This window comes from Salmo salar, chromosome 19 (genome assembly GCF_965601325.2).
Source record: "Salmo salar chromosome 19, fSalSal1, whole genome shotgun sequence".
NCBI lineage: Eukaryota > Metazoa > Chordata > Actinopteri > Salmoniformes > Salmonidae > Salmo > Salmo salar.
In genome coordinates, this window is record NC_138309.1 from 21,086,750 (window position 1) to 21,106,852 (window position 20,103).

At 41.9% G+C, this 20,103-nt stretch overlaps 1 protein-coding gene across 1 annotated transcript in view; it reads right to left on the reverse strand.

Annotated features, from left to right (window-relative positions):
- Positions 1 to 613: 613 nt before the first annotated feature.
- LOC106578564 (cadherin-18) overlaps positions 614 to 20,103 on the reverse strand; it is a 231,088-nt gene continuing 211,598 nt past the window's right edge. Inside the window, exons 11-12 of the mRNA XM_014157549.3 lie at positions 11,244 to 11,498; positions 614 to 1,445 (exon numbers count right to left, since the gene is read on the reverse strand). Coding sequence (XP_014013024.1) covers positions 910 to 1,445; positions 11,244 to 11,498 — 791 coding nt within the window. The 3' untranslated portion in view covers positions 614 to 909. The remainder of the gene's footprint in view (positions 1,446 to 11,243; positions 11,499 to 20,103) is intronic.

A 20,103-nucleotide genomic window follows, 5' to 3' on the forward strand; every position in this document is an offset into this window, starting at 1 on the left:
CTTCCCAACCCTGGCAGTCATTGTGAATGCAGGTTACGGGTATATTACATTTTCAAATGTTGACCATCCCCTTTCCAATAGGAGTTACTTACCACTTTACAAGCCAGCATAATGTGACTTACTGGCCTGAAGACTTACTGGCCTGAAGTTTTAGGCCACTATATTAGGGTAAAAACAGGCCTTAAAAGCAGGCCTTATGAAGTATGAATTGTCTTTATGAATACATTTTAAATGTCAATATATCCATTTAGAACTTCACTTGTTAAAGGCAACAGGAAAGAATATTAATTAGTCCAACAAGCATTTCTCTGGCACTAGCAAACCGATTTATGGGTGGTACTGGTAACTTTAAAATGCACTTGAAAGGCACCCTGGGAAATATGCAAAAAAGGCTTAAAACCCTACAGCAGGGCTATTCAATTCTGGTTCTGGAACCATTTCTGTTTTTTGATTTGTGTATGATACTTCAAAGAACTATCCATAAAATGGTTCCCCTATGGCGTCGCTCTCAATAACCTTATTTGGTTCCAACTTGCACCTTTAAATTTAAGAGTGTAAGATAACCCTTACTCTGTGGATCTTCAGAAAATAAGTTGACACTCCGTTTCACATATGGAATTCAGGACTTTATTGAGCATAAAAAATATACACCAGGGAAAATATTTTCCTTTTTCCGTTAATCCTTAATATTTTTCCATCCACGAAATCTGATTAAATTCTTCTGCATATTAGACCCATGATCCAAAAGGAAAACTGAAAAAAGGGGCAGTCAGTTATTCAACAGTAAAAGTAGATCAGCTGGAATGAGTTCAAAAGCATTTCTGTTTCATTGTTTTAAAATGATTTGAGGAGGAGGATTGAGAGAGAGAGAGGTTTAGTTTAACAGACGTTGTGACAGACGTTGAGAGTCTAGGTCGCCGCTGTCACTGCAACCGCTACATCCAATTCTGCCACATCCATATCCTCCCCGTAGAGTTCTGCCAGTTTCTGAAATTCGGGCCCCCAGTCATCCAGGTAGTTATAATCTTGTTCTGAGTGTGTTCCTGGGGAGTCCAGAGAGCTGATGGAGCCTGTGGGGGACCCTTGACCCTCGTATGCATAGGTCTGGAGGGAGTCATAGGGAGGCCCACCAGTGTCCATATCTGCCTCCACCAGTCTCTGTTTAATAAACTTCTGCACATTCACCTGGTCCAGCTCTAGGGGACTGTGGCAGCCCCGCGCCGGCCCACCACATTGTCGGGCCGCCTCCGGCCGGACGTCCCGTCGGAACTTGAGCTCTTCAGCGGCGGCGGGGTTCCGCAGGGCAATAATGTCGAAAGCCTCGGTGTCCTCTTCGCCGCCGCCCTCGTCGTCGTAGGTTACCACGTTCTCACGCACGTCCTCCTCTGAGATGATGAGGGGCTCCTTCTTGCTCCGCCGCAGGGTGATGAACAGAACCACGATAACTGGAGGAAGACAAGGACAGATGCTGTGTCAACAACAACAATAATATAAACAGTGCCATCAAAAAAACTGTGAACAGAATCACAATCACTGTAAGAAGAGAGAAAATAACAGAGATATCATGTCAATAACAACAACATGGTGATGAACAGAGCCACGATCGCTGCAGAAGAGCGTGACAAGCAGAGACACCATGTCAACAACAACAACAATAATGCAAACAACATCAACAAAATGGTGGTTTTACAATGCCACTCCAGAGAGTGATGAACAGAACGATGATCGCTAAAATTAGAAAATGAGACATGTAGAGAAGCCATGTCAACAACAACAATATTGACTGTAATGGAAACATCAACAAAACGGTTGGTTTAACAACACCCCATTATTGTAGCAGTTGCGTTTCAGTACGATATCCAAGCCTGGTCGCATGCTAATTCCATGCTCTGCATGTGGTGTTGGTATGTAATGTATTAAGTCATAAAAAATGTGCATGTTTTGGGTCGTAAACAGCTAACAAAATGAAAGCTCTGGCTGTGTCTCAAATGGCATTCTAATCCCTATAAAGGTAATAGAGTACCATTTGGAATGTAGGCCGTGAAACATTCCTTCTTTTTATTATAATACATATTCATCCCTGATTATACACAGAAGCTACCAGAGCTGTAAATCAGTATTTCACATTAGCCGTCATCAGTATTAGCTGTGATGATGCTCTGAATGCAAGCTGCTAGGATGCTGATGAGAATCTTCTCATATAGTTCACTACTTTTGTTAAGGGCCCATTCTTTATTGCACATTACATATTTGAATGTAATATGAAATTGACATTGTGAAATCATTGTCAAAACCGCAAGAGATAGTGTTTTATGTAGGTCTAGAGTATTTATGTATTGATCATATCAAAACAGAAATATTATAACATTACTTTAACAACTGAAAACAACTGTATGTGGCGCCGGAACCATTGACTTGCTGCATTATTATATTATTACGATGCTTGCTGGTAACTCTTAAAATCTGTTAGGGATAGGGGGCAGTATTTTCATGGCCGGAAAACACCCTAAGGTTTCTAAAACTGTTTGAATGGTGTCTGTGAGTATAACAGAACTCATATGGCAAGAGTCTATATGGGAAGAGTCTATATGGGAAGTGCCCTGTCTGACCATTTCTTGTCCTTCTATAGCCTCTTTATCGAAAATACAGGATCTCTGCTGTAACGTGACATTTTGCATGGAGCCCCAGGCCGAGGGATATTGACAGTTCTTTTGTGTTTCTTCCATTTGCGAATAATCACACCAAATGTTGTCACCTTCTCACTAAGCTGCTAGGCGATGGTCTTGTAGCACATTCCAGCCTTGTGTAGGTCTACAATCTTGTCCCTGACATCCTTGGAGAGCTCTTTGGTCTTGGCCATGGTGGAGAGTTTGGAATCTGATTGATTGCTTCTGTGGACAGGTGTCTTTTATACAGGTAACAAACTGAGATTAGGAGCACTCCCTTTAAGAGTGTGCTCCTAATCTCAGCTCGTTACCTGTATAAAAGACACCTGGGAGCCAGAAATCTTTCTGATTGAGAGGGGGTCAAATACTTATTTCCCTCATTAAAATGCAAATCAATTTATAACATTTTTGATGTGCGTTTTTCTGGATTTTTTTGTTGTTATTCTGTCTCTCATTGTTCAAATAAACCTACCATTAAAATTATAGACTGATTCTTTCTTTGTCAGTGGGCAAACGTACAAAATCAGCAGGGGATCAAATACTTTTTTCCCCCACTGTAATTTACAAACAAAGCATTTGTGTTTAGTGTGTCCAAAGGATCAGAGATGACCAGGGATGTTCTCTTGATAACTGTGTGATTTGGACCACTTTCCTGTCTTGCTAAGCATTCAAAATACTTTTTTCAAAATATTTTTTTCAAAATACAGAGTACTTTTGGTGTCAGGGAAAATGTATAGAGTAAATAGTACATTATTTTCTTAAGAAATGTAGTTAAGTAAAAATAAAAGTTGCCAAAAATATAAATAGTAAAGTACAGATACCTCAAAAAATTACTTAAAAGTACTTTACACCACTGTTCATAGACAGTGCTGATGACATCTCGCGTGGACTTAGTTTATTGTCATCTTGCTGCAAGTCTCTTTCAGGACATCCACCGCTCCCTGGGAGAACTGCAAACTGTTCTTAAGGTCTCTTAAGGTTTACTCTTTTGTTAGTTGATTTCACCATTATTTGGAAAAAGCTCTTGAAGCTATTTTCCTGTTTCTGTAACAATTGCTTGTAGACATATTTTTATTGATTTAAAAGATCCTGCACCTGTGATAGCAAAACACTGTCATCTCTATTACTCCAAACTTTCTTAACTTTGGGCGGCATGATGGTGGCAACGTAGGCTAACACTGGGACTCGACAGAATTCCATCCAGCACAGCTCGCAGGGCCGATGGAAACAGCAACAAATAACAGGGATTTAAACAGCCACAAGCCCGGGACTATCCCATCCACAAGGGTGAACGGTATCGCGGGATGTGTTCAAACTGTCAAGGAAACCTGTCTAGCTTGAAAGCTAGCAGCTAGGCTAGCTGTTTTGCCAAGTAGCAGCTCTTCAGACTTTGCGGTTTGGCAGTGTGCCGGGACAAACAGCAGCGGTCCCAGCAACTGAGGATTACCACGTCGCAGGATTCACATTAAACAGGTAGGCTATTTAACAACATTTTCTCATTCCGCGTTCAGCCCTGGGCCCGCATCCACAAAGTGTCATCAGACTAGAAAATGTGTTGTAAGTGCTGAGAATATTGACATTTCACTCCTACTCCTATGGGTAAAAATAAAAGTGATGCATGAATCCTCTTTAGTCATAAGAGTCACACCAAGTCAACAGATATTTAAGAGACCTCATGAGCTGTCCCAACCAGTTTAGAGTTACCAGATGGTATTTTGATAATAGAAAAATGCAGCAAATCAGGGGTTCCTGCGCCACATGCAATTCCTTTGGAGTTGGTAAAATTATCAATCTATATGATCAATGCATAAATAATCTAAACCTGCAACAGCATCTCTTGCGCAGTATCTCTGAAGCGACACATGCTATAGTGTTCACAACTTGCAGTGCCTCGTCATGATTGGTTATTCCCCAGTTTGCAACAATGTCAATGAGAGTCATCACCATCTTTCCTTTGCGGTACCTCAAACTGTCATGATTACCAGCTGAGAAACTTTTATGAATTGATTTTACTCCTAGCTCAGAGTTTGTCTGGGCAGTGTCTTAACCCTTACCTCACCTCATTTGCTCACATTGTATATAGACTTATTTTTCTACTGTATTATTGACTGTATGTTTGTTTTACTCCATGTGTAACTCTGTGTTGTTGTATGTTGTCGAACTGCTTTGCTTTATCTTGGCCAGGTCGCAATTGTAAATGAGAACTTGTTCTCAACTTGCCTACCTGGTTAAATAAAGGTGAAATAAAAATAAATAAAAAAAAAACATCATCCTAAAACATGCTCTAAACTGGGATTTATTTTGCCTTAAATCAGTTTAACAGGATTCCTAAGACCCTTTCTGAGATGCTAGGTGGAAACGGGACCAGGTCTCTTCTCCGCTCTAGCAAGACGCACGCAGTAGTACACACCACCACACTCAGTCACTTGCCTGCCACTCCACGAACCCAAAGGCTCTTTTAAGAGCCACCTAATAAATTTAAATAAGTGTGTGTGAGTGCCTGTCAAACTATAAATGAGAACATGTAGAGCCCTAGGTGGTAACGCTAACCATTACGCTACAAACCCAGTCGTAAACATGTTAACTTGACAGTCTATTTAAATGGACAGTCTGGTGATAATAGGAAGCATTTGTTCCAACAAGTTTTTGTTCATTCACTCAGTGCTGATTGAACGTTTGTTTATCTTGCTTGGTTAAAAGACAATCATCTAAAGCAGTTGATTTGTTGGAAACAGACTAATTTGATCATGTAGCTCAGTGGTTCCCACCCTTTTTCAGTTAGTGTAACACTAACTGAATTGAAGACTGCCCGGAGTACCCCTGAAGTATCCCATCATGTGCATTTTACTAGTAAGTCTATGGTCTCATGAGTCTTAGTACCCCTGGTTGGGAACCACTGACGCAGCTAAACAAGTTAGCAAGCATTGCATTTTATTTTGACTACGCACAGGTCGCACAAGCAAGCAATGATTTTGTTGTTGTTTTACCACTTATTTTACTTTTTTTTTTTGTAAAACAACCACACAGCTTACACAACCTATGGTAGCCCATTGCCATCACTATCACACCAAAAGCGACAACAGTGACACATCAAAGGATAAGAGCGTGAAAGGCTTGTGATGCTGAGTTGTTGAGCAACCGAGTTGCTGTACCCGGTTTTAGAACTCTTGAGATTCAGATGAAAAAGATATTAGCATTATCAGAAATGCTATTAAAAAGTTGCACATAGTTGGTTTTTATTGGGCACATGAGAGCAATAAATTATTAATTTAATAAAAACTGTTACACCTACAAACTTGTAACTTCTGAAACATGGCAAATCCAATGGAAATTTTATGGAGGCTGTACTCTTGTTATTATCCGATGCCTAGATTTTGAGCTAGGTCGAGGCAGAACATTTAATTTTTTCCTAATGCTCACGACCCTGTTTAAAAATCTGGGTTCTTAAATGGTTTTTCCTAACCTCTTAAGTTGACAGCCCCCGAAATCGGGCACTAGAATTACTTACAAAAACATATGTAGATGTTTACATTACTAATTTTGTTGATTTCGCACCGTTTTATAAATCAGAAGACAGCCATCTAGACCTTCCTAGGACCATGTCAACGTCCTCTGTCGAATAAACGTGTATTGCCTCCCGCTGGTGGTCGGCTACATCATTATATCAATTTACATCACTTCACTGCAATGTTACGTCAAAGGGGCAGAAAAACATTTATCCAGCTCGACTGCTTCACGGCACAGACATAGCAAAGCAATCGCTGAACTTGTCTTGAGCAGGCAGATCTAAATACATAACTTCCATAGCTTTAAGATAAAGTATGCAACCTACACACTTCCTTAAACCTAAAATAATTAAGTCATTTTGTGTGGAAGTCAAACATTTGTTTTACGTCAGACACATTGCATATGCTCAGAACAACAAAATCGAGCCCTTTACATAGCCCTTCTCCCTTGTCTGTTTGACTATCAATAATGTCATGGTATGTTTGGTAAAGAAGGTGAAATATTTTGAGTAGATGTTCTTAAAACAGATTTTAATGATATATAGACATATTACAAAGTATGAAAAGGCTTATTCATTCACAATTTTTTTTATTATTATACCATCATATTTGTAAATGTTTTGTGTACTAGATCATATGGGTTGGAACATATATTTTTTGTTCTTGACATTAATAAACAGAATTTTACACCAATCATTATCATATTTCCCAGCATGCTCATTGCAGGTAGATTTTTGGAATGGTTTGTTTCAATATCTGTTTTTGCGTGTACATTGATTATTATAGGTCGACTGCACTTACTCATTTGGCCTTGTTTTGAATTTTGCTCACAAAGAAAGGCTAGCGGCCAAGACTTTACCCAAACAAGAGTTGTCTGGGGGATGTGGTTTGATGTGGGTGTATTATGTTTGTATATCGTACCCCGGCAGGTACTGTTGTTAGTCCCTCTTCAGTTACCATGGCAACAACATAGCCCTTTCCTCCAAATAGTAATTTCCTTAAAATAGTCCGAATCAATCTAAGATAAATCAAGAAATCTGTAAATCATTTCTACATTTTTGCTAAGGAGGTCTTAGTCATACAATTTTACATCTAGCTAAGGTGTTTGATGCAGTATTTCTCAAATAAATCATGAAAGAAATGAGTCGAGAAAGTCTTGCTGCGCACTAATGACATGATTTTTGTCACCAAATCTATATTATATTTTTTGCGGGTAAATTCATGTAAATTAATAGTTAGCGATCATCCACCCGTGGGCTCCCACTTTTTTTTAAAGGTATACAAATACAAAGCATTAACCACCATAATCATAACACAGAGACAAACATTAACAACCCATCCCGTGGGCCGGAAAGCAAAGAAAGAAAAAAATATATACATATGCCGCCACCACCATGCGTCACCATAGTGATGGTGTCAGGTTTCCTCCAGATGTGGCACTTGGCATTCAGGCCAAATAGTTCAATCTTGGTTTCATCAGACCAGAGAATCTTGTTTCTCATGGTCTGAGAGTTTTTAGGTGCCTTTTGGCAAACTCCAAGCGGGCTGTTGTGCCTTTTACTGAGGAGTGGCTTCCGTCTGGCCACTCTACCATAAGGTCCTGATTGGTGGAGTGCTGCAGAGATGGTTGCCCTTCTGGAAGGTTCTCCCATCTCCACAGAGGAACTCTGTCAGAGTGACCATCGGGTTCTTGGTCACTTCCTTGACCAAGGCCCTTCTCCCCCGATTGTTCAGTTTGGCCGGGTGTCCAGCTCTAGCAAGAGCTTTGGTGGTTCCAAACTTCTTCCATTTAAGAATGATAGAGGCCACTGTGTTCTTCAATGCTGCGGAAATGTTTACGGTACACTTCCCCAGATCTGTGCCTCGACACAATCCTGTCTCTGAGCTCTGATGGCTTTGACCTGATGGCTATTTCTTCTGCTCTGACATGCACTGTCAACTGTGGGACCTTATATAGACAGGTTTATACCTTTCCAAATAATGTCCAATCAATTGAATTTACCACAGCTGGACTCCAATCAAGTTGTAGAAACATCTCAAGGATAAACAATGGAAACAGGATGCCCCTGAGCTCAATTTCAAATCTCATATTAAAGGGTCTGAATACTTATGTAAATAAGGTATTTCTGTTAGTTTTTTTTATTGTTTTTTTCAAGAATTTCTAAAAACCTATTTCTGTTTTGTCATTATGGGGTGTTGTGCGTAGATTGATGAGGGAATTTTTTTATTTAATCAATTTTAGAATAAGGCTGTAACGTAACAAAATTTGTAAAAAGTCAAGGGGTCTGAATACTTTCCGAATGCACTGTATTTCATATGCCGACCATGGCTAAGGGAAACGCTGGCATCCTAAATACTTTTTGTTCATTTTTTGAATTAATGAGTGAGGCGAGGTTGTAGATAGTAGATAAAATGGGTATAAGTTCTTAAATTTGGACAGGATTATCTAGGTTTTTAAATTGGCGTCATATACGGGCTGAATGTTACGATGGTGGACCAGTTATCAATCTCTTTCCAAAACGTGTTCACATTTGCATAAACTTCAAGTATTACTGACTAGAAACCCCCATAAAATGTTTTCATATCTGGCAACCTGTTTTAGCTATCGCCCTACGGCTAGGCTAGGCAGTAGGCTTGTATTTGAGGTGATAATATTTGAGGTGATAACACTATTTGCTTTGTAATTTCTTAAAAACAGTAAAATGACTTTTCAAGTCATGTGCTTCAGTTCTTGAATACAATCACATCGAACATTTTAACAAGCACATCGGACATTTGTAATAAACTCAAAAGTGGACAAACTAAGTTGATCTTACTCAGGCAATGGGTGCAGCCATCTTTGACTTTGTTTATTTGTGTCTTAAAGCAAATGGTATTCTTGGATTAGTCCATTTCTGCTTGTCAAACATAAACAAACATGGCTGCCATCATAAAGAATTTAGTAGTGTGTGTGTGTGTGTGTGTGTGTGTGTGGGGGGGGGGGGATACCTTCACCGACTCAACAGTACCCACCATCTTTTCCATCCAACTTCAAAAATCTCACTCCCACTGGACCAAACTTATCTTTATCATAACCATGTCCATCAATGCAAGGCTTGGGCACCGAGCTCCTCACAACACTTTCTACCCCTTCCATTTCACCTCCAGAACTCGAACTGGTGTCCGGCTCACTCACTGTTTGAATTTAACACCAATCTTCCTTGACAAACCCTCTCCCTTGTTATTACTAGCTTCAACAGATTCAAACCCATCCTCTGCATCCCTCAGTCTTTTGAACCTCCTATCTCTTTCCCTCCCATTCTGCTCCCCAATTACCCAACTACAGTGTTGAAACGTTCCTTTCAACAGTCATTGGCACAAGACATTTGCTTTTCACCAGGATGCTCAATCACTGATAATCTGTTCATAATCAGGGACATGCCTGTCAAGGCTTTCAAATGTACATTTTTAAATGGTTTCCTTGGACCAGGAGAAAGCCTTAGATAGGGTGGACCATGGATATATATTCAATGTGTTGTCTTGTTTGGTTGTGGGGAGCTCCAGTGTTATTATTCAAATGTATGGTCTCTGCATGTCTTAGGTTTCAGTTCGAGATTTACAAAATGATCAACAGTGTGGAGATGTTTCCAGAGGTATGTTCGCTCAGGGGGGCTGTCTGTATAGCTGGAGAGGAGGGGCTGGATGTACGGTTGTAATGTGGTGCTGGTGGGTGTATTGTACTGTTGTTGTGTACTGTGTAATGTGATTGTGCGGAGGTTATGGTGTCACACGATGCATTGTTTTGGGAGGGGGGGTGTTTGTGGTGTTTTTAGTATAATGAGGATGGCTCATTAAAGTAAGACCTTCATTGAGTCAATCTCTCTCTTGGCATGAAACAGCTTTGTATCACACTCCCTTCCCCACCGTATCTCAATTTTCCTGCACCAGACAGTATCTCGATCTCGAAGTCCTGTATTTAGGTATCCAGAACTCACTCACTCACTCACTCACTCACTCACTCACTCACTCACTCACTCACTCACTCACTCACTCACTCACTCACTCACTCACTCACTCACTCACTCACTCACTCACTCACTCCATATGTCTCTCACTCTGCAATCTCTCACTCTGCAGTCTCTCACTCATGTGTTTGCTTCAAACCGTGATGATGGCTTTTAGTTGCTGGGTGCCTCAGTATCTGACAAAGCCGTGGTGAGACTGATATGAATATTCATCACCTTCACGCACCGATGTCCACAGACAATCAAGGGAGATGGGGTGAGTGGGTGATGGCGGATTCTGTTCATTATACACAGTCTCTTCACAGTCCTACCGCTGTTCTGTTTGCTCTAGAGAGGCACTTTGTTGGTATTTGGCAGTGGGGGCAGTGCCGTTTCCCCTTTGCTGAAATTCACATGAATTCTGTGGCACATGAATTCTCTGTGAAGCATTTAATATACAACACATTAATTTAACCTAAATAGTGTGTGTATCCTGACTCTATGGAAATAGAAAGCATCAGAAAATCTCTGGACAGGTCTAACACAGCTCTATCCCCCTTCTATGCCACACTCTCTAAAGTCTCGTATCCCTTCCTTTACCTCCTTCTATTCTCCTCTTAGTCCATTTTTCTTCACTCATCCATCTCCCCATCTGGCCCAATCTCACTAACTCTCCGTTATCCACCTCTACATCATCCTGACCTTGTCCCTATCCTCCCTCTTTCTAAAACCCACTTGTGTCCTTCCTTACCCTTCCATTCATCTCTCTCCCTATCTCCTCCTCTACCCTTGGTCTGTCATCCCTCCTACTGTGAGGTCTCCACTCCTCTTCCTGCTGCTCTACTCCTTACACTTCACCATGTTGCCAGGCGTTTTTAACGCCCATACCCTTCACCACCTTGCCCCTCAGACAAGATGCCCCCGGGGTGTTCCACAAACATGCCCTAAAGCGTGATGCCATCCAGGCCTGCACCCATACCCTCCATCATCCCCACCAATATGCACCTAAGGCGTGAGGCCCGCCAGGCGGCCCATTACCTCCTCCATACCCTTAGGCTTGATGTTACCCAGACCCAGGCAACACCTACCCAGCAAGATGACGATGCACAGCAGGATGGCTATCAGGGCCCCCGTGCTGAGGCCTGCCGAGGAGAGGAGGCCCCTCTCATCCTGGCACGTCTGCACCCTCCCGTTCCACTGACATGGGCACACCTGCAGGGTCAGTGTGCTGGTGCCGCTCAGTGCCGGTTCCCCACCATCCCACACCACGATGGGCAGCTCATACAACTCCTGGACCAGTCGGCTGAACCGCCTCCGGCGCGCAATGATACTGGCAGTGTTGTCTGGAACGAGAGAGAGACAGAGAGAGAGAAACAGAGAGAGAGAGAGCGGAGAGAGAGCGAGAGAGAGAGAAAATGCACTCATTAGGACAAATTAGAGGAGAGGACTCATTCAGGACGACTAGCTACCCAGGCCGCACTTCCCATTAGGGGGGATTCTGTCTAGAGCACTCCATTCTAACCCACTTCCACAGATGGATTTTTAATGGAGATAGCGAGCAAATGTACTTTCACTTTGAAATAGAAAATTCTTCTATTCCACAACTCTAACGATATATACATACATACTTCTTGTCTCTCTCAAGCTGGTAAATGTCTCTTTCTCTGTGTCTGTTAACTATGTTTGTTGTTTACTTTTTTTCCTGTTATAGTTCATATCCGAGTCATTACAATAAACCACGAAATAAGCAGTTCACCTTGAACATCCATGAGGCCACTCTACTAATAAAGGGGAGACAGGAAGGAAAGAGATGAAAGAAAGATGGAAAAAGGGAAATAAAAGGAGATATTCCAGTGGAGGTTGTGAGAGGCACTGGCTCCTCTCTCTTCACTGTGAAAACACTTCCTCCATACAGACGGCACTGTAGTGTAAAGTAGTAGCTTTGGTAGCTAGTGTTCCTAGACCTCCACCACCTCACACTCTAATCTCTACTCCATCTGAATAATTATAATGATTGACAGTCGGAATGACAACACGTACTTCAAGCTTTATTAACTCAGACTCGCCGTATCACATTATCAGCAAGACAGGAGGGGGCGGAAGAGAGAGAGAGAGAGAGAGAGAGAGAGAGAAAGACAGAGAGTGAGAGCTGTAAGATAAAGAAAATAAAGAGAGAGTGATGTTTGGTATTCACAATCATAACTTGCATTTCTGAAGCCCAGATCCATGATAATATAGACTACATGAGAGCCTCCTGGTGTGCAGGGACAAATAAAAGGGTTCTACGTGGCACCCAAAAAGCTTCCCCCAAAGGGAAAAATGACAGTGTCTATTGGTTCTAATATTTTAACAATCTGTATCATACAGTGGTGTAGGAGGAAATTCAGGCAGCTGGCAAAAGAGAATATGAGATTTTTTTTATTGTTTATTGCAATATATGTGTTTTGCATGTACACTGATGGATTAATTAATCAATTAATTGATCATATGCGACACAAAGATAAAAAACATATCTAAAGTAATCCAATCTGTTAGGTGGATTTATTGCACCTATTACTGAAATGGTTGTTCCAGTTTAGATGCTTTAGGTAGTCTCATTATATCATCCTTTTCACCCTGGTAGTCATTCTGAATGCAGATTTTGGGATTCACTCTGGCTGGATTCCAATGGAAATTAAACATCCTTTTGTCAACATAATGTCACTTGATGCTATTTTTGCTTTAGCTTACGCTGGTCACAAGTGACCAAAACACAGTGAAGGCTTGTCACCAGTGAAAACATAACGATCTGCCAGCATAACCAGCTAGACCAGGCCTGGGTAAAGGCCGGCCCGGGTGCCATATGCGGCCCCAGACCTGATTCAATACAGTTTTGCAAATTAAAAGAAAATATGTGGATTTCCCTCAACTGCAAGATAAAGAATGGTTGGCTGATTTTGCCTTCACTGTGGACATCAATGGCCCTCAAGAATGAACTGAATTCCAAACTACAAGGGAAGGGCCTTTTTGCACATCAGATGTACAGCTTTGTCAAAGCCTTCAATGGAAAATTGATCCTCCTGACCCATCAAGTAGAAGCCAACAATCTCACCCACCTTCCGACACTACTAGTCTGTTCCCTATCAGATGACTAGCGGGAGAAGTATACACCGCTGCTGCGTGCTTTGAACGGTGAGTATTCTTGTCGTTTTGAGGATTTCAAAGTGTTGGAAAATGACATGCTGTTGGTTTTTTCTCTTTTCACCTTCAATGTGGATAACGCTCCCACTGACTTGCAACTTGAGCTTATCAATCTTCAGTCTGATGCAGTGATTGGAGAACTATTCAAAACAATGTCACTGATGAGGTTCTATGCATCTCTCGATGAACAAAACTTTCCAAAGATTAGGAGTTATGCTCAGAAGATGTTTGTACTTTTTGGGTCAACATATGTATGTGAACAGACATTTTCAGTGATGAAATATAACAAGTCAAGGCACAGATCATCTCTTACTGACTCTCACCTCTCAGCAATCCTGTGCATAGCGATGTCAGAAACTATACCTGACTTTACTGCTCTAGTCAATAACCATCAGAGACTTCACTCCTCACACTGATTGAGCAGTTTAAATGTAATGTTGAGCTCTCTCTCTTTCTTGTATTTTTGTACAACCCATTAACAAGAGTTCTGTCCGTGGTGCTGAATGCACAATGTACTTTTCCCTCCTTGTAGTTCATTGAATGTTTAATAATGAAAATACCTACCAAAAGGAAAACATGGATGTGGTCTATTTCTGTGCATTTAAAACAGTAAATTAAGTAGTATATCTGGACGTGATTTACAGTAGATATATCTGTCAACACAGTCATACACATGATGTATAATCCTGTAATATGATTCTGATTCAAAAATATAATCGAATGTGGTCCTTCATGGAAAATAATTGACCAGGCCTAAGCTAGACCATGCTGTTCAGACCAGCTTGACCAGCTAGACCATACTGGTCTGCACCATAACCAGAGAGATCATGCTGGTCAGACCAGCTTGGTTGTCTTACCAGAGGCGACTGTTCTATCCTACCGATACAGTGTATAACCTGCTAGCTGTATGTTATTCATGTCGTCGTTCAGCCACGACTCGTGAAACACAGTCGTGGCTGAACAGTTTTCAATGTCCCTGTAATAAAAACACAGTCGTGGCTGTATTACAGTTTTTAATGTCCCGTTGGTAGGATATACGTGCTTGTAGTTCGTCCACTTATTATCCAGCAATTGTACATTGGCCAATAGTACGCTTGGCGAAGGCAGATTAGCCACTCGTCGCCGGATCCTCACAAGGCACCCCGATCTCCTTCCGCAAAACCTCTTTCTCTTTCTGCTGCAAATGACGGGGATGAGGGCCTGTTCTGTGTCTGGAGTAAATCCCTCTCGTTTGACTCATTAAAGAAAAATGATTAGTCCAGTTCAAGGTGAGTAATCGCTGTTCTGATGTCCAGAAGCTCTTTTCGATCACAAGAAACGGTAGCAGCAACATTATGTGGAAAATAAATTACAAACAATGCAAAACAACTATCAAAATAACACGGTTGGTTAAGAGCCCATTAAACATCAGCCATCCCCACTGGCGTCATTTTGACTAAAGGCAATATTCCCGCGTTAGCGGAGCCGCATTCATGGTGAAAGCTGCAGATGTCAGCTCAATAGGAAATTACCTTTCTTCAGAGATACAGATTGAATAGAGCCCTAAGTATTTCAGTGTCTAGCTGGCTCAGATAATGTTATGCCATGTTACATCACTGGATGTTTTGTAATGCATGTTATAACACGTTTCATCAAATGCATCTGCCTCATGCAAATAGATGATTTTTAATGTAGGCTTTTTGATATCAACGTCTTAGTGTCTTACCCAAGTTAACAAACCAAGCAAAGCAAGCACATTTTGGAGTTAAGAATTATCGTAAACACTGGATTCTTATAGTACTCTTTGGCACAAATACTCCAAAAGCTAAACCAGATAATCGTGTCTCAAATGTTAGATAGAAATAGAGCACCAACGGTAAATTGTTGTATGAATGATACATAAGCTAATTAAAATTCCCAAATATCAGTGGCTTGACAGCGTTGCTTTCTACCAAGCTGGTTAGCTTGGAATAACAAAAGGTCCTCTGTATGAAAGGCCTTCACAAATCTATTGATCTATTGAAATAACTGGGTTGTTTAGACAACATAGCCTTCTAGATAACTAACAGTAAAGAAAAGCAAATGTCACCGCAATGATGTGGCACAGAAAACTCAGATCATAGAGGGATGTAATGTTGAGTAATTGTAAATCACCATTGGGAAAGGCAATGTCTGTTTATCTTTTTTTTATGTAGATAATGTACCAAAATGTGGGATACACTGCACTACTTAACTAGCATTATTTGAGACGAGCTCAGATTCCACAACTCACGATTGCATTGTGTGCATCAGCTGTTGTCTTACATACCTCTTTCCCATAGACATTGTTAATGAAACACTGCAACTAAATTACGCCATGGCTTTTTGATTTGAAATAATGAAATAATAACTACTCATTCTGAGAAGAACAGAGAATAGCACACAATGGAATTCAGGTTTTATAATAGCTTTAGAGATTCAGCAAAGATGGGGTTGCAAGCAGACAGGAGAAATGGGCCTCTGAAGTATCCATAATGCTTTAAGGGCTGTTTTAAAACGCACAAACGGGCAGTCAGCTGAAACCAGAGACGACATAACACCCTTAACAATAGCACCATTCAGCACGTATCACTTAGCCAGTGTGTTTTCTTTAACCTAGCTTTTATGGCTAAAAGTGTAAAAGTGTTTGCAGCAGCAATAACTCAATGATAGGGCATAGGATTTGTCCCAAATGGCACTCTATTCCTTCCCTAAATCGCACTCTATTCCTTATATAGTGCCCAATGGGCCCTGGTCAAAAGTAGTGCACTATAAAGTGAATAGGGTGCCATTTGGGATGCAAACCCAAGATGTTGTGTCTATGAGGACTATTTTGAACATAACAGGGAGAATGGGGGTGGAGAGAGGGATGAGGGAGGAGGTGTTGAGGGAGGGGGGAGGAGGGGTTGTCTGTCTGAGGGTGTGTGTGAGGTATTTTCTTGTATTTCATGACAACAGATGGGAAGTATTCGGCGCTGGCAGACAGACATCCACTCCCAACCTCTGTAGTAGTGCAAGAGCCTGCTGTAAGAGGCAAGAGCTTACTCTACACGGGAGGAAAAAAGGATTCTTAAAAGGGTTCTTCCTCAGCTCTTAAGGTTCCTTGGAGAACTCTTGCCCGATAAAGAACCTTTGAGTTAATTGTGGGTTTCTTGACGTGGCATCTACAGTTATTCTGAAAGGTTCTTGAAATATATGGAAGCTTGCAGATACTATATGTCCCTTTCATAGCACACAGCAAATTAGCCAGTGTTAACTAGTGTATATTTTTGTGTTACTTTTCTTGTGTTGATTCAAGAGTAAAATTAAAACTATAAAGAGTTAAATTAGCACTCAGTGGTGCAACATACTCAGTGGTGCAACATACCCCGTGTTGGTGTTAATAACCAGCAATGAACCAAAACCATGCACATCATGGTCATATTTCCCAGCATGCTCTATTGCAGATAGATTTTTAAAAATTGTTTGTTTCAATATCTGTGTTTTTGCATGTACATTATTGGTTCATTAATATTGTTCTACTCAAATATAAATAACATACATTTTAGAACCCTATTTTTTATAAGAGTGTATTGTATTAGTATAATTTAATCAAATCAAGCCACAATAAGATATAGACACATTTGATAAATCCTGAGAAGGAAATTCTTCAGAGATAGTCTGTGACTTGTGTGTACCTATCTAAAATTGGAAGAAGCATGATGTCAAGTTGGACGGACAATTCAAGGGCAAACCCAGTTGCATGCACACGATTGTGCATAATTTTTTAGTTCACACACAAACACATTTCGACCACTGTTTTCAATTGTGTGCAACTGCAACCTGCAATTTGAAGGATTTCTGCACATGCGCATTCCTTCGAGCATCCCATTGGTTCCTACATGAACACCCCCCTCCCCCACGAGCATCCCATTGGTTCCTACACGAATAAGAATATGTACATATAAATATATGGATGAGCGATGGCCGTGCGGCATAGGCAAGATGCAGTAGATGGTATAGAATACAGTACATACAAATGAGATGAGTAATTTAGGATATGTAGACATCATTAAAGTGGCGTTGTTTAAAGTGATTAGTGACACCTATATTAAATCCATTTGTTAAATGTATTAAAGTGGCCAGAGATTTGAGTCTGTAAGTTGGCAGCAGCCTCTCTATGTTAGTGATGGCTCTTTAACAGTCTGATGGCCTTGAGATAGAAGCTGTTATTCAGTCTCTCGGTCCCAGCTTTGATGCACCTGTACTGACCTCGCCTTCTGGATAATAGCGGGGTGAACAGGCAGTGGCTCGGGTGGTTGTTGTCCTTGATGATCATTTTGGCCTTCCTGTGACATCGGTTGGTGTAGGTGTCCTGGAGGCCAGGTAGTTTGCCCCTGGTGATGCGTTGGGCAGACCGCACTACCATCTGGAGAGCCTTGCAGTTGTGGGTGGAGCAGTTGCCGTACCAGGCGGTGATACAGCCCAACAGGATGCTCTCGATTGTGCATCTGTAAAAGTTTGTGAGTGTTTTAGGTGACAAGCCAAATGTCTTCAGCCTCCTGAGATTGAAGAGGTGCTGTTGCGCCTTCTTCACCACGCTCTCTGTGTGGGTGGAACATTTCAGTTTGTCCGTGATATGTACTTCATGGACCTTAAAACTTTCCAACTTCTCCACTACTGTCCTGTCGATGTGGATGGGGGGATGCTCCCTCTGCTGTTCCCCAAAGTCCACGATCATCTCCTTTGTTTTGTTGACGTTGAGTGAGTGGTTATTTTCCTGACACCACACTCTGAGGGCCCTCACCTCCTCCCTGTAGGCAGTCTTGTCGTTGTTGGTAATCAAGCCTATCACTGTAATGTTGTCTGCAAACTTGATGATTGAGTTGGAGGCGTGCTTGGCCACGCAGTCATGGGTGAACAGGGAGTACAGGAGAGGGCTGAGAACGCAACCTTGTGGGGCCCTAGTGTTGAGGATCAGTAGGATGGAGATGTTGTTTCCTACTCTCACCACCTGGGGGCGGCCCGTTAGAATGTCCAGGACCCGGTTGTACAGGGCGGGGTCAAGACCCAGGGTCTCGAGCTTAATGACGAGTTTGGAGGGTACTATGGTGTTAAATGCAGTGCTGTAGTCAATGAACAGCATTCTTACATAAGTATTCCTCTTGTACAGATGGGATAGGGCAGTGTGCAGTGTGATGGCAATTGCGTGGTCTGTGGACCTATTGGGGCGGTAAACAAATTGGAGTGGGTCTAGGGTATCAGTTAGGGTGGAGAGGATATGATTCTTGACTAGTCTCTCAAAGCACTTCATGATGACAGAAGTGAGTGCTACGGGGTGATAGTCATTTAGTTCAGTTACCTTAGATTTCTTGGGAACAGGAACAATGGTGGCTGTCTTGAAGCATGTGGGCACAGCAGACTGGGATAGGGATTGATTGAATATGTCCGTAAACACACCAGCCAGCTGGTCTGCGCATGCTCTGAGGACACGGCTAGGAATGCAGTCTGGGCTGGCAGCCTTGCGTGTGTTAAGACGTTTAAACGTTTTACTCACGTTGGCCACGGTGAAGGAGAACCCACAGGCTTTGGTGGCGGGCTGTGTCAGTGACACTGTATTGTCCTCAAAACGAGCAAAGTTGTTTAATTTGTCTGGGAGCAACATGTCGTTGGCCGCTACGGTGCTGGTTTTCTTTTTGCAATCCGTGATTGACTGTAGACCCTGCCACATACGTCTCGTGTTTGAGCTGTTGAATTTCGACTCTACTTTGTTTCTATACTGACGCTTTGCTTGTTTGATTGCCTGCCGGAGGGAATAGCTACACTGTTTGTATTCTGTCATGTTTCCAGTCACCTTGCCATGATTAAAAGTGTTGGTTGGCGCTTTCAGTTTTGCGCGAATGCTGCCATCAATCCATGGTTTCTGGTTTGGGAAGGTTTTAATAGTCACCGTGGGTACAACATCTTGCTAATAAACTCACTCACGAGTCAGCGTATACGTCAATGTTATTGTCTGAGGCTACCCAGAACACATTCCAGTCCACGTGATCAAAGAAATCTTGAAGCATGGAATCCGATTGGTCAGACCAGCGCTGGATAGACCTGTGCATGGGTGTTTCCTGTTTTAGTTTCTGTCTATAGGCTGGGAGCAACAAAATTGAGTCATGGTCAGATTTGCCGAGGGGGGGAGGGCTTTGTATGCATCGTGGAAGTTAGAGAAGCAATGGTCCAGAATGCTACCAGCTCGTGTCGCGCCTTCAATATGCTGGTGGAATTTAGGAAGCCTTGTTCTCATTAGCTTTGTTAAAATCCCCAGCTACAATAAATGCAATCTCAGGATATATGGTTTCCAGTTTACATAGAGTCCAGTGAAGTTCTTTCAGGGCCGTCGAGGTTTCTACTTGGGGGTGGATATACACGGCTGTGACTATAATCGAAGAGAACTCTCTTGTTGATAATGCTTTTGGCATTTGATTGTAAGGAATTCTAGGTCAGGTGAACAAAAGGGCTTGAGTTGCTAGTGTTAGCAAACTGGCTATCTTACAAGTTAGGGACACAATGTGCTAGCTATAACTAGTACATGGTGTTGCTCCCACCTGCTGTGTACCAGCCTAGCTAAGCTAGCACACAGAGTCCTTTGCTACCGCCTGATGAACACCTGCCCTCGCTGTCGGGAAACAGTGCACGACAGGCGAGGACGAAGGACACTGTCTAACGGTGTACAGCTAGCTTCTTCTGTGGGGTTTATCGGCAGCTGGCATCCAACTTTATTGTGCATTAAATACACCTACT